Here is a 15,796-nt window from a genome sequence, read left to right as displayed (position 1 = left end):
AGCCGGAGGGCTTACCTCTCATTATATTGCTGCCATGAATCTGTATTTGATTGGGCCTGTCTGGAGCAGGCTCAACCAAATTAGCACAGATCAAACAGATCAATGGAGTTCTATGGAACTTTATTGATCTGTATGAGGAATTAATCTAATGATTCCTTCTTAAAGTTCCCTAAGGAACTAATAAAGTGTAAAGAAAAAAAAAAAGTTTAAAAACCCACATACATTAACCCCTCCAATATTAAAGTGTACATCATCCCCCTTTTCATATAAAAACATGTAAACATGATGAAAAATAAACGTATTTGGTATTGGCGCGTGTGTAATTGTCCAAACTATTCAAATATAACATTAAAGATCCTGCACATTCAATGGCATCGACTTAAAAAAATACCAAACTTAGAATTGTGTTTTTTCATAACATCATTTTCCAGAAAAAAATATTCAAAAAGTCTGATCAGTACCAAAATAGTACCAATACAAACAGCAGATTACGGCACAAAATAGGAGCTCTCCTACAGCTCAGTACAGTATATGTACAGAAAATTTTAAATGCTATAGGGGTCCGAAAATGGCAATTTGAAAAAAAAATGTACTAAAGTTTAGAATTTGTTTAAATGAGTAAAACATGACAGAAACTAAACAAAGTTGGTATTGCTGTCATCAGGCCAACCTAAAGTATCAAAATAGCATGCAAGTTTGACCACAAGGTTAATGGTGTAAAAAAGAAAAAAAAACAAATTTGCTACAAAAAATTTTTCTTTCTCAATTTCACATCACAAAATGTTATTTTATTTTTTTGTTTTGGAGCATATGATATGGAAAAATGAAAGATGTCATTACAAAGTACAATCAATCCTGAAAAAAACAAGACCACATATGGGTCTGTAAATGGAAAAATGTATGGCTATTACAGGGCAAGGAGGAAAAAAGTAAAGTGCAAAAACTAGATAAACTAATAAAGACCCTATTTACATGCTGTTTTGGTTAAAATTATTTTGTGTATCCCAGGACAAGTGGATTGTCATGAGGGACAAGTAGATTGTGCTCAGTTTTAGTCCCTTGGACAGGTATTTTTTTTTCTTTTTCTAACTGTCAATGGCAACTGTGATGGAGAATTAAAATTGAAGGCATTACTTATGACCATTAGAAAGGAAAAAGAGACTATCAATTACAAGAACTTTATTGTCATAGTAACAAAGACTGTATGTCTTTCATGCAGGCTATTTCAAACAGTGAAGAATACTTCAGATTGGTTGTTAGTTATCTCTGTGCTTCTTAATAAATACTTGAGTTTTGATGACAGCAATCTTATCAGAAAGCCTGACCACCACCTAATCATACTGCCCATTCTAAACAACAATGGATAGTAGGCAGATGGTCCTGAGGCTTAAAAGGAAGAGAAATAGTAAATCTTTAGGATATGTGATCAAACACCCTAAGACCATGGCAATAATGTAACAGTCAGTAATAATTAGAATTTACTAAGGTTACATTAATTGCTTTATTACAGACATTATAAAAGGTCTGAAAGATGGATAATAAATGTATAGGAAGCCTAAAGTGGTTGTCCAGTTTTAAAAAACTATTTTCATATATCTTTTAGGAGATTCTGACTTGCAGAAAACCTGTGGTGTCTCCAAAAGCTATTTCTTCCCTTTAACTCCTCACCTGTCAGAGACGTTTATTTCAAAGCCTGATATTCCAGTGAGCACATAGACTGTTACCTGGGTGGTCACTACTGCTCAGTGGTCAAAAGAGAGAATGCTGAAGGTTCACCGAGACCTATGCACTGGTATTGCCACTTGACCGTCCAGTTTGAGGGGTCCCCTGTTCAGGTTCCTCATCTGATGGCCAAAATGAAGAGCAACATAAAGCGTCTCTCACTATGGAGGGCCTGCCCAGCTCACATTACACAGATATGTGAATGGACACTGTGTAACACTTATTTTCTCCTGTTGTGGCACTGAAGGGAAACTGAGCACTTGTAGTCAAGGTTCTCCTCAGATTACCGCTGATCTCTAAGGGTACCCAGCAGAGGGACAATTTGTGATCTGCAGTGATAAACCAATGGGTTAAGCGTGTTAAACAATCTTAGGAAACTTTCTCCAATATGACACTTAAATGGGTACGGTCAGATCCAAAATCTTTTTACATGTTGTTACTGATGAAAATTAAACAGAGGCATAAAAAATAGGTGATAGAGGCATAACAATTTGATGTACATGGTCAGGATTAGGTACAGAGTAACATTTATTTTGTGGGATCTGACAGGCACGATTTAAAAATCTTTCCATTGCTTATTAAAAATACACTGCAGAGTACTACATTGTCAGCAACAGTTTGGTGCCAAGAAGCAAGGATATTTTTATAAAACGATATTTTACATTTTTCAGTCCTATTGCAAGACTTGATAATTTATTGCATGCATTATACTTAGTACGCCAAAGCATTACTGCCTGTCAGTATTAAAATCATTTATTCTTCAACACAATTTTTTCCAGTTTAACGGGTGCATCTATAAACAAACATGCAGGACCGGGATGGGCACGCGGTTCGCAAGAAGCCTGGCTAATTTGTTTATGGAAGTGTTTGAGGAAAAGGTTATCTATAAGAACACCCACTAAAACCATTGTGTAACATACATGCGTTACATTGATGATAATTTCATCATTTGGGATGGAAGCCCTGAAGATCACAGAATTGAATCATAACTCATGGAATGTCTACTTCACTGAAACCCGAATTCCAAAATGATGAAGAATACCTGGACGTTGTGGTATCACATAACTCAGAAAATAGAGTTAAAGGGGTGCTCAGCTGCTCAGCGATTGGAACAAACTGTTCCGAACGCTGGAGCAGGTGCCGGGAGCTCGTGATGTCATAGCCACACACCCTCAATGCAAGTCTATGGGAGGGGGCGTGACTATTGCCACGCCCCCTCCCATAGACTTGCATTGAGGGGGCTGGGTGTGAGGTCATGAGGAGGCTGGACTATGACATCACGAGCTCCCGGCGCCGGCTCCAGCGTTCGGAACAGTTTGCTCCAAACGCTGAGCAGTGGAGTACCCCTTTAAGACTAAGACCTTCTTCAAGCCTGTAGATGGAAACAACTATCTAAATTACACCAGTTGTCCCTACAACAAATGGATCCACAACGTCCAATTTGGACAAACGTATTAGAAAAAACTGCACCCTAATATTACCTTCAGGAAAACCAGATCCCTCAAGAACATTTTAGCACCTAGTAAACTGAAACTTATCACCCAAAAACGTGTAATAGTTGACATGACGCAAAACTTAGGAAGCTTCAAATGCAATACGACCAGCTGCAAATGTTGTTTACAAATAAAACAAAAACCTTCAAACTCAATACCACTGGAGATACTTTTGAAATAAAACACTTTGGGGGAGATATTCCAAAACAACACTTTTTTTTTCTCCTCACATTTTCAAAGGTCTCTTGTGCTGCTTTGAAAACATGTGAGAGTAAATTTTCGTGCCCCTTTTTTTTTGCGCCAAAATTATAATTTTTTGTATTCGTGCAAAATTCTGGCGGAATCATCTCATGTAATATTCCATGATTACTAGTGCCCAGACAAGCCGATAACTGTATAAGTAAAACATCTCTAGGGCTTAAATGTGAGTTCAGGCACAGTGATGACCATAAAAAAAAACGAAAAAAAAAATATTAAATGTTAAATGTTTTTTTTTAGAACATTTTCCACTAATAATTATAAATTTTTCAATTATTGATTAAATAACACCTTTGAAAAAAATCATGTAAAAAATTTACATAGCCACACCCACTTTTGAAAAACTGGTATAAACCTTGGATAATTCTCATGTAAAACACTTTGAATATCTGATGTAAACTTTTTTGCGACTAAATTTAGCAAAACGCAAAATTTTTCATATAATGAGTTGCGAATATGACCCCCTTTATGAATTGTAATACAGTAGAATCTCCCAATAGCGGACAGTCACGGGGTATAAAAAAAAGTGTCCACTATTGAGAGATATCCCCTATTTGGAAAAAAGGCTTAAACATCTTTCTAAATGACGGAATACTGTTCTGTACCCTCTCTAGAGCCAGCAGTGATGTGTAACGCTCCATACGTCACTCGTCATTTCAGGCAGCTGCCGCTGCCCTCGTTCAGTGAGGCGCAGAGGAGCGTCACTCGTCACGTCGGCAGCCGCCGCTGCTCATGGTCCTCAATGTCCTTACTGAGTGAAGCGCAGAGGAGCGTCACTCATCACTGCCTGCTGGCCAGGTAAGAAATAAGAAGAACAGGGGGATGAGGGGATGGAGGACTTATTTGGCATTGGGGGGGGGGGGGGTGATTTGGCATTGGGGGAAAGATTTGGAATGGGGGGGATGATTTGGCATGGGGGGGGTGATTTGGCATGGGTGGTAGTGATTTGGCATGGGGATGATTTGGCAAGGAGGGGGGGAATCATTTGGCACAAGGGGTGTGCTGGGGCTGCTGCAGGGGGTTCCAGGGCCCCCTGGGAACCCAAGCCACTTACTAAGGTATTGGGCTGTACCCCCCTGATGGCAGACCTGTGTACAAGATAGGGTGGGAGTGTTTTGTCCCCTATTGGGAGTGTCCACAACCATTATTGGGAATGACCACTATTTGGAGGATACATATACATTAAATCCTATGGGACTCTGCCGGGGAATAAAAACTGTCCACTATTGGGAGGTGTCCCCTAATGGAGGTGTCCACTAAGGGAGATTTCACTGTACCTCCTATATTGTTTACCTACTTGAACGTCCATGTGGGCACCCCCCTTTTCCATGTAAAAATATGTCAGCATAATAAAAATAAACATATTTGGTTTTGATGCGTGCGTAATTGTCCGAACTATTAAAAAAAGTAGATTTTTTTTTTTTTACTTACCGTAAAATCTCTTTCTCGGAGCTTCTATTGGGGGACACAGGACCATGGGTTATATGCTGCTGCCACTAGGAGGCTGACACTAGGCAAAACAAAAAACAGTCGGCTCCTCCCAGCAGGGTATATAACCCGCCTCTGGACACAGAAACCTCAGTTTTGTACCAAAGCATAAGGAGAAGCTAGGACTGAAATAAACAGAAAACATCTGACCACAACTACAAAAATCTACTTTTCTCGAGCGCTTCATTGGGGGGACACAGGACCATGGGACGTCCAAAAGCCGTCCCTGGGGAGGGAAAAAAACTCAACCCAAAAGAAAAGACAACTCAGGCGGACGACTGAACTGCCGCCTGCAAGACCCTGCGGCCTAAACTGGCATCAGAGGACGCAAAGGTGTGCACACGATAAAACTTCGCAAACGTGTGAAGAGACGACCAGGTGGCCGCCTTGCAAACCTGAAGAGTCGAAGCCCCATGGCTGACTGCCCAGGAGGCCCCCACTGCGCGGGTAGAATGAGCCGTAACCCGAAAGGTAGGCACCTAACCCTTGCAGCTAAACGCCTCCGAAATGGCGGAGCGAATCCATCGGGAGATGGTAGCCTTGGAGGCCGGAAGTCCCTTCCGCCGACCATCAGGGAGCACGAACAGGGAGTCACACTGCCGAAAGGAAGAAGTGACCGACAAATAGGTCCGAATCGCTCGAACCAAAATTCAGAGATGTGGCGAATAGAGGTGTTCGCCACGAGGAAGGCCACTTTCCAGGAAAGGAAGCGGAGTGAAACCTGACTCAAAGGTTCAAAGGGATCGCCCTGCAGGGCGTCCAGCACAAGGTTAAGGTCCCAAGGAGCTGTAGGAGACCGAAATGGGGGAATTTCGTGAGCAACACTCTGCAAAAAAGTGCGAACGTGGCGATATGTTGCAAGAGGGCGTTGGAAGAGAACGGCAAGAGCTGAAACCTGCCCCTTAAGGGAACTGAGGGTGAGACGTGTCTCCAGCCCAGATAGTAAGAAGGACAAGAGATTTGGCAAGAAGAAAATGGTGGGAGAGAGAGAGAGCGAGCCTCACACCAATGGAAGTATGCCCGCCAAGTACGGTGATAAATCTTGGCAGAGGAAGGTTTCCGAGCACGGAGCATAGTCCGAATTACCTGAGGGGAAAACCCCCATGCCTTCAAAACCACGATCTCAACAGTCTCACCGTCAAACGAAGTGGAAGTGAATTGGGGTGGCAGAAGGGCCCCTGAGAGAGAAGATCGGGACGATCCGGAAGACGGAAGGGAACATCTGCCACGAGACTAACCACGTCTGCGTACCACACGTAACGGGGCCAATCCGGAGCCACTAGAATTGCTGAGACCCCCTCCGCCTTGAGCTTCCGCATCACCCTGGGAAGAAGCGGAAGTGGCGGAAAGAGATAGGGGAGGACGAAGGGAGTCCAAGGGACGACAAGCGCGTCCACCCCTAGAGCCAGAGGATACTGGGACCTGGATACGAAGTGATGGACCTTTCTGTTGCGACGTGACACGAACAGGTCGAAGTCCGGAATCCCCCACAGGAGGCAAATCTGATTGAAAACTTCCGGGTGAAGCGACCATTCGCCCGGATCGGCGGTGGAGCGACTGAGAAAGTCCGCTTCCCAATTGTCGACCCCGGGAATGTGTACTGCGGAAATGGCTGGAACGTGAAGTTCCACCCAACTGAGAATCTTTGATGTCTCCTTTATGGCCCGTGAGCTGCGGGTGCCTCTCTGGTGGTTTATGTATGCCACGGCCGAGGCGTTGTCCGTTTGTACTCGGACCGTGAGACCCTGAAACTGGGGGCTCCAATGTAGGAGGCACAGGAAGATCGCTCTGAGCTCCAGGATGTTGATGGGGAGCCTGGCCTCTGAAAGAGTCCGGCGGCCCTGGACCGTCTGGTCCCGAAATATGCCTCCCCACCCTAGCAGGCTTGCGTCTGTTGTTAAGACATGCCAATTGAGAGGCAGGAAGGAGCGAACCCCTGGATGAGGGGGAAGTGAAGCCACCAAAGAAGGGACCGGCAAACTCGAGGAGAGAGCCAGATGCTCTGGTGGAGGGACTGAGGAGATTTGTCCCACTGAGAGAGAATGGCCCACTGAAGTAGGCGGTAACAAAACTGTGCAAAAGGAATCGCCTTCATTGCGGCGACCATCTTGCCAAGGATCGACATGCAGGTGTGAACAGCCTGGTCGCTGGAGAAAACGTATTTTGGAGAGGAGCTCCTGTAGCTTGTTCTCCGGAAGGGAGAGACAAGCTGATGCAGAGTCAAATTGAAGTCCCAGAAATACCAGGAACTGGGATGGGGACAGGTTGGACTTTGCACAGTTGATAATCCATCTGAACCTGGTCAGAGTGTCCAGGGTGATGTCTAGACTGAACTGGTTCTGCTCCCAAGAGGGTGCCTTGATGAGCAGGTCGTCCTGATAGGCAATAATCGAGACGCCCCGGGAGTGGAAAAGAGCTACCACTGCGGCTAGTACCTTGGTGAATACCTGGGGTGCCGTTGACAAACCGAAGGGAAGTGCCACAAATTGAAAATGACCCGCAGGAACCGCAAACCTGAGAAAACGTTGGTGGGCTGGAAAGATTGGGATGTGTAGATAAGCATCCCGAATGTCCACAGAGGAGAGGAACTCCCCCTGATCCATGGAAGCCACCACGGACCGTAGGGATTGCATCCGAAACCGTCGCAGACGGATATGGCGGTTCAAGAGTCTGAGATCGAGGATCGGGCGGACCGCTCCATCCTTCTTGGGGACCACAAAAAGGTTTGAGTAAAAACCCAAAAACCGTTCCTGAGGAGGAACAGGTATGATCATGCCCTGGGACAACAGAGAATGAAGGGCCACCTGAAAGGCTGCTGCACGCTCGGGAGACCATGGAGGACGGGACCGGAAAAAACGATTCTGGGGAAGAGAAGTGAACTCTATGTGATAGCCCTGGGAGATGACCTCCCGAACCCAGGCGCCCTGAACCTTCGCCAGCCAGATGTCCTGAAAAGGGACAGGCGTCCCCCCACCTGAGGCGATGTCTCGGATGGGGGCGTCCCTTCAGGCAGAAGGGGGCTTACGAGGTCCGGACCTGGAAGAAGCAGGGCGGCTAGAGGGGCCCGACTTCCAGGTGCGAGTCTTGAAGGAAGGGACCCTCCTTTCCTGGGAAGCCGCCGGTATTTCTGTACGCCCTGAAAAGCGAAAGGAGTGAAAGGGAGGAGCTTTACGCCGTGAGTCAGAACTGCGTGGACGATTTGGGGCAAAAGAGAACTTTTGCCTCCTGTGGCATCGGAGATGATATCATCCAAGCGTTTACCAAAGAGCCGAGATCCTGTAAAAGGAAGCTCTGTAAGGGAACGCTTCGAAGCTCTATCAGCATTCCAAGCCTTAAGCCACATGGAACGCCGCACCTAGGGTACTTACCTCAGGATCTCCATCTGACTTCGCCAGCCTAGGACCCCTGCCTTTAGCCCCAAGGGGCGAACAGGGGTCTTGGGGAACCCGGACCCAGGGTGTACACCTGCCGCTGGCTGTTGGCGAGGAGGGGTTAATGGGTTAATGCCCTTGCCCCTAGCTCGCAAGTGGGGGATCAGGTAGCGCCATGCTCCAGTCGCCCCACGCTAGAGAAAATAAAAAAGGGAAAGAAAATCTAACTTAGCCCTAACTAAGAAAATAATAAAAAAAAGACCAGGTCTGGAGCAACCAGACCTTTGTCTACCTCCTTGACACTAAGCTCAAAACTGAGGTTTCTGTGTCCAGAGGCGGGTTATATACCCTGCTGGGAGGAGCCGACTGTTTATTATTTTGCCTAGTGTCAGCCTCCTAGTGGCAGCAGCATATAACCCATGGTCCTGTGTCCCCCAATGAAGCGCTCGAGAAATAACATTTTAAATCCTGTACGGTAAATGGCGTTGACGTAAAAAAATAAAATAAAATAAAATCACAGAATTGCATTTTTTGTTTATAGTATCATATCCCTGAAAAAATGAAGAAAAAAAGTGTTAAAAAAGTCCGATCATTACCAAAATGGTACTGATACAAGCAGTATATTACGGCCCAAAAAATTAGCCCTCATACAGCCCAGTATACGGAAAAATAAAAATATTATATGGTCAGGATTTTTTTTTTTATTAAAAAGTAAAAAAAAAAAATATATATATATATATATATATATATATATATATATATATATATAACTATTAAAACATGACGGACACTAAACAAATTTGGTATTGGTGTAATCAGGCCAACCTAAAGTATCAAAATAATATGTAAAGTTTGACCACAAGGTGAATTGCAAAAAAAAAAAAAGAAAACCTCAAAATTTGGAAATTTTTTCTATTTCACCTCACAAATAATTTATTTTCTTTGTTTCAGAGCATATGTTATGGAAAAATGAAAGGCGTCATTAAAAAGTATTTTTGGCCCTGCAAAAAAAAAAACCTCATATGGGTCTGTAGATGGAAAAATATAGGACGAGGCGGAAAAAACTAAAGTGCAGAAACTAATAAAGACCTTATTTACATACTAATTTGCTTGAAATTATTTCTCTATCGGCTCCATTGGGGGACACAGACCGTGGGTGTATGCTGCTGTCTCTAGGAGGTGTGTGACACTATGGCAACAAAAACAGTCGGCTCCTCCAAGCAGGATATACCCGCCTTCAGGCTTTGAGCTAATCAGTTTAAGCTTAGTGTCTGAAGGAGGTGGACATGGTCTGGACTGCTCCAGACCAGGTCTTCTGTTTTTTGTTTTCCTAGTTAGGGACGTGTTAGTTTTTTTTATTCCTTTTCTTTTCTGTTTTCAGGTGGGGACTCAGGGACTGCGGTTCCCCGTTTCCCCATTGCGAGTGAGGGGGCCCAGACATTGCGTATATGTGCTGTTAACCCCCCCTCGTCAACGGTCAGCGTCCGGGTCCCCCTATTTACCTGCTCGCCTCGCTCGCGCATAGCAGCCAGGCGTGATGCAGGTAACTAAAGCTGACTGAAGACTTCACTGAAGACTCCTTTAGGTAAGTTCTTCTGACTGAGGTAAGTACTTTCCCCCCTTTTTTCTCCATAGGTATGAACTCGCAACTTCTGGAGACCCCCTGTTTTGGCCCACCTACACTTTATGGGCTAGCCTATGCAAGGGCTGTGCATTTTTTATGGGGCACTACACTTATATGTGTGTGCGTGTGTGCTTGTGCTTCCATGTCAGTGCCTTATATGCGGCTGTCAGCCACGGCGCTGTATAGGGCCAGACGCTCTCAGCGCCGGTTTACTTTCGTTTCGTCGGCAGCGCCTTATATGCGGCTGACAGCCGCGGCGCTGCCGTGAGCCAGGCGCATCAGCACCGGTTTACTTTCTCTTTCACCGGCAGTCTCTGCCGGCGCTTTGTCCGCCCGGTCTCTTCCCCCGGGCACATAAACGGCCGTCAGGTGCGCTCTGGACAAGGAGCGGCTGCCATGACAGTTCTTTAAGGCCGTCTATAGCTCCGCCCACAGGGCTAGGAGCTCTCAGAGGTGCGAAGCAGCCTCCAATCAGCGCTGTGGGCGCGATTTTCAGTTAGAAGGGGTCAGTTAGTGAGTGCCTTGCTTCAGGCACGCCCCTCTCTTCCTATTGGCTGGCCTGTTCACTCTCTTTCTAGCTGCTCAGAGCGAGTTCTCCTCACTGCAGCTGACAGGGGACACAGACTAGGGTGAGAAAGTTCCTGTCTCCTTTTTTCTTTCTACATTATGTCCGTATCCAGAGCTGTTCCTTCCTCTAAACAGAAACCTGGAACTTCCGTGACTTACTATCTCTGTAAGCACTGTAATACCAAGATGTCTGGCTCTGCTGAGCACACTTGCCCTGCCTGCTCCACTGCTCCCCCAGACCCCCTGGTAACCCATGATGTCCCTTCGGTCCCGGTGGGTTCAGCCGCTCCACCAGCCTGGGTTTCTTCCCTGTCCCAGTATATGGCTGACTTGACCAAAGTCTTCCGTTCGGTGGCTGAGGCCTCCCGGGAAGTGGTGTCCGCCTTGGTGCCTCGTCTGACTCTTCCATTGAGTCTTCAGATAGACGTGAGCGTTCCACTTTTGTGGTTCCCAAGAAGGACGGTTCTGTGCATCCAATTTTGGACCTCAAGCGTTTCAACCATCACCTTCTCATCCGCCACTTCCGAATGGAATCTCTCCGTTCGGTGGTGGCGTCCCTGGAACAAGGGGAGTTCCTTTCATCAGTGGACATCAAGGATGCCTACCTCCATGTGCCAATATTCCCAGGCCATCATTGGTACCTCCGCTTTGCGGTTCCGGAGGGGCACTTTCAATTTGTAGCTCTCCTCTTCGGTCTAGCCATGGCTCCTCGGGTCTTTATAAAGATCCTTGCGGCAGTGATGGGCCTGCTACGGTCGAGGGGAATCTCGGTGATTCCCTATCTGGACGACCTTCTCATCAAGGCTCCAACCAGAGCCCAGACTCTGGAGAATCTGGACGTCACTCTCCACACTCTGACTCGCACAAGTCAGTCCTCCGCCCTACCCAGTCTCTAACCTTCCTGGGACTTCAATTCGACACGGCCTCTGCCCGGATTTGTCTTCCGCCGGACAAACGTCTGGCGCTCCGGTCGGGGGTCCGCTCCCTTCGGTCCCGGGTATCAGTCTCCATCCACACTTGTATGGAAGTCCTGGGTCGGATGGTGGTAACTATGGAGGCCGTACCCTTTGCCCAGTTTCATTACCGCCCCCTTCAACTGGCGATTCTTTCCCGATGGAACAGGTCTCCTCTGTCCCTCGATCGTCAGATTGTTCTCCCTCGCAAGGTCAGTCAGTCTCTTCTCTGGTGGCTCCTCTTCCCCCTTCTTCTCCAAGGGCGGTCGTTTCTTCCCCTTCACTGGCAGATTGTTACAACGGATGCCAGCCTGTCGGGCTGGGGCGGCGTGTTCAGGGATTGGACGGTTCAGGGACTCTGGTCTCCCCAGGAGACCCTTCTTCCGATAAACATATTAGAATTACGGGCGATTCTTCTTTGTCTTCTTCATTGGGAGTCCCGTCTTCAGTCCTGTCCTGTCCGCGTTCAGTCAGACAACGCCACGGCCGTGGCGTACATAAATCGACAGGGCGGCACTCGCAGCTCGACAGCCATGGCCGAGGTGACCAAGATTCTCACCTGGGCGGAGAGCAAGGTTCTGGCCATTTCGGCAATTCACATTCGGGGGGTGCTCAACTGGGAAGCGGACTTCCTCAGTCGGTCCTCACCCGACCCTGGCGAGTGGTCTCTACATCCAGAGGTCTTCGCACAACTCTGCAACCTCTGTGGAATTCAGGACGTGGACCTCTTCGTGTTCCGGCACAATCGGAAGATCCTTCCTTTTGTGTCCAAGTCCCGAGACCCTCAGGCTCTGGCCATGGATGCCCTAGTGATTCCTTGATGCCCTACCCTATCTGTTCCCTCTTCTTCCGCTCTTTCCCAGGGTGCTAAGGAAGCTCAAGCAGAGGACGTCCCCGCCATTCTGGTAGCTCCAGATTGGCCCCGAAGGTCGTGGTACGCCGACGTAGTTAGGCTCCTGGACGACACTCCACTGCGCCTTCTGCTCCGTCCGGACCTGCTCTCTCAGGGTCCTCTTTGCCACCCCAATTTACAGTCGCTGCATTTGACGGCGTGACGGTTGAGACCGCGGTTTTGAGGGCCCGCGGGTTCTCTTCCCAAGTCATTCACACCATGCTCAAGGCTCGTAAGCTCTCCTCTGCAAGAATTTACCACCGTACTTAACATCTTATTTTCGTTGGTGTGAAGCTCAAGACTTCTCCCCGGTAACCTTCTCTGTTCCCTGTCTTCTCTCCTTTTTGCAGTCGGGGTTGGAACAAGGATTGTCTCTCAGTTCCCTTAAAGGTCAGGTTTCGGCCCTTACTGTTCTTTTCCAGTGGCCCCTGGCTTCTAATTCTCATCTCCTTTCCTTCAAGGAGTGACGCATGCTGTTCCTCCTTATCGGTCACCCTCTCCCCCTTGGGACTTGAATTTGGTTCTGAGTGCCCTCCAGGGTGCACCCTTTGAGCCCCTTAGAGAGGTGTCTCTCCGCCTCCTTTCTTGGAAAGTGGCGTTTCTTGTTGCTATCACCTCCATCTGTCTGAATTGGCAGCTCTCTCCTGCCGTTCTCCGTTTCTGGTGATCCACCAAGACAAGGTTGTTTTCCGGCCAGACCCTCCTTTTTGCCTAAGGTGGTTTCGGCCTTTCATCTCAATGAGGACATTGTTCTCCCGTCTTTTTGTCCTGCTCCTTCTCATCCTAAGGAGCGCTTACTACACAAGCTGGATGTAGTTCGGGCTGTTCGGTCTTATCTCTCCATCACTTCTTCGTTTCGTCAGTGTGATTCCTTTTTCGTCCTTACGGAAGGTCATCGCAAGGGACAACCTGCTTCCAAGGCCACCATTTCTCGGTGGATTTGGTCTGCCATTTCGGAGGCCTATTGCTGTAAGGGGAAGATTCCTCCTTTCAGGGTTGTGGCTCATTCTACCCGTTCTGTTGGGGCATCCTGGGCTCTCCAGAATAGAGCTTCGGCCTCGCAGATTTGCAAGGCGGCTACCTGGTCGTCTTTGCACACTTTCTCGAGGTTCTACCGAGTTCATACCTTCGCATCGGCTGATGCTAGTCTGGGCCGTAAAATGTTGCAGGCGGCAGTGGAACGGCCGTCTGCCTGACTGCTTATCTGCCCACCCAAGGGACGGCTTTGGTACGTCCCAGGGTCTGTGTCCCCCAATGGAGCCGATAGAGAAAAGGAGATTTTTTTAACACTTACTGTAAAATCTCTTTCTCGAAGGATCCATTGGGGGACACAGCTCCCCCCCTTTTGGGATTTTCCTTGGTTCTCTGTCCGAGGGTGTGTTCAGTTATGTTTTTTCTTCTGGTTCTCGGACAGTTTGGGGTTTTTCTTGACCTGTTAGTCTCCTCCTATTGCTCTGGAACTTAAACTGATTAGCTCAGAGCCTGAAGGCAGGTATATCCTGCTGGGAGAAGCCAACTGTTTTTGTTGCCATAGTGTCACACACCTCCTAGAGACAGCAGCATACACCCACGGTCTGTGTCCCCCAATGGATCCTTCGAGAAAGAGATTTTACGGTAAGTGTTAAAAAAATCTCCTTTTTAGCTACAAGGACAAGCGGATTTTCTTGAGGGACAAGTAGATTGTGCTCCGCTTTAGTCCCTTGGACAAGTATTTTTTTTTTTTTTTATGTTTACCCCCCTGGGGCTATTCTTGGGTCATCACACACAGCATTCCCCTGTATATGGCTATACCCGCATTGATTTGCATCATCCATTAAGTAATAAAGAAGATTTTTACTGCATTTGTATGGTGAGTGTCACGATTCTTTTTACATTCTCATTGTTGCAAGCAATTATGCACGCTATCCATTTGTATCGTCAGAGCACCACTAGTTAAGCAGTATTTTAAAGCAGAAAGTTCAGCTGATGTCTGTATATATGACACACATACCTTAGCAGTGCCAGAGACACTTTTCTACATTGGACTGTGATATTACTAAGTTATATTTACTCTACAGGGGATAAGTATCTGGACAGCACCATGTAGCAGAATGCTACACACAAGTCAACAATTTTAAGATGAAAGACTCATAAATACAACTTCTTTGCATAAATGAAATTACCTTTAAAAACTGAGTGACAGCCTTTGTTTTATCTCGCTTAGTTTCTTCGTTCATAAACCAAGTTAAACCAAGATAGAAATGGTAGTTAGAAACCTCTGGATTCTTCTCAATGGCTTTTTGAAAACTAAAAAAAATAAACTTAAATATCAATCTACACAACAGATTAGAATCAATTCACCGAGGTGAAATAATAGTATGACAAACTCTCAAAGTCTTTCCTGTTCATTATACAATTTTGGGTTGTTCCCCTTGGAGAATATGTAGCTCCTTGCCATGCCAGTAACATATTATACCACATTACCTCTTCTCTGCTTCTGTGTAGTTCTTCTGAACGTAATGAAGCAGGCCATCCAAAAAATGTGTGTCTGCAAACTCAGGATGTGTCAGTAGGAGTTCTCTAGAGACCTGATAAAAGGTTAAAACACAGAATCAACACACTGGATCAAATCATTTCATGACATAATCTATTCAGAATCTTAATAAAAATAGCACTAGGAGTAAATCTGCAACTTCAGTTAAGCATGATTTTGCGAAGAACTGTAAAATTTAGCCCTATCCCAATAGACTGATAGGTTAGATCTGTCAGTGTGAGCTCCACAGCTTAACCCCTTAAGGACGGACCCATTTTTTACCTTAATGACCTAGCTCTTTATTTTTTATTTGACATGTGTCTCTTTAAATGGTAATAACTTTAGAATGCTTTTTCTGAGTGGAGCGATTTTGATATTGTTTTTTCTTGACATATTGTACTTTATATAGTTGGTGCATTTTTGTTGACACATGCAGCATTTTTTGGCTTTTTTTTTTGGTGTACACTGTGCGGTAAAAGTGATGTTATATTTATTCTGTGGGTCAGTACGATTATGGCGATACCCATTTTATATTGTTTTCTATGTTCTTTTTCCTTCTCTGAGCAAAATAATTTTTCTGCCATTCATTTTCCAACAGCCATAACTTTTTATTTTTTGTCTGACGCCATTGAGTAAGGGCTTATTTTTTGCGGGATGAGCTGTACTTTTCATTGGTATCATTTTTGCGATATGTGCTACCTTTTGATCTCTTTTATTCTGCTACTTGTACCAAAATTGGCGAATTTTGCGCTTTTTTTATTTTTTTTTACAGCATTCACCATACGGGATAATTTACATTATAGTTTTCTAGGACATGTCATTATGGACGTGGCAATACCTATTATGTATATGATTTGTGTTTTTGATCGTTTTTGGTGATAATACAGGGCATTTATTGGGAAAGGGGCATTTTTTT

General features: G+C 46.0%; 1 protein-coding gene across 5 annotated transcripts in view; it reads right to left on the bottom strand.

Annotated features, from left to right (window-relative positions):
* Window positions 1-15,796, bottom strand: part of SKIC3 (SKI3 subunit of superkiller complex) — a 187,803-nt gene that overhangs the window by 94,625 nt on the left and 77,382 nt on the right. For all 5 annotated transcript variants that reach the window (XM_056537805.1, XM_056537815.1, XM_056537796.1 and 2 more), the window contains 2 exons: window positions 14,832-14,935; window positions 14,531-14,654 (listed from right to left, as the gene is read on the bottom strand). In XM_056537805.1, the coding sequence (XP_056393780.1) occupies window positions 14,531-14,654; window positions 14,832-14,935 (228 nt within the window). The remainder of the gene's footprint in view (window positions 1-14,530; window positions 14,655-14,831; window positions 14,936-15,796) is intronic.

Source organism: Hyla sarda, chromosome 1 (genome assembly GCF_029499605.1).
Source record: "Hyla sarda isolate aHylSar1 chromosome 1, aHylSar1.hap1, whole genome shotgun sequence".
Taxonomy (NCBI): Eukaryota; Metazoa; Chordata; class Amphibia; order Anura; family Hylidae; genus Hyla; species Hyla sarda.
The sequence above is the reverse complement of the archived record's forward strand: the minus strand, read 5'-3'. Positions and strand labels throughout refer to the sequence as shown.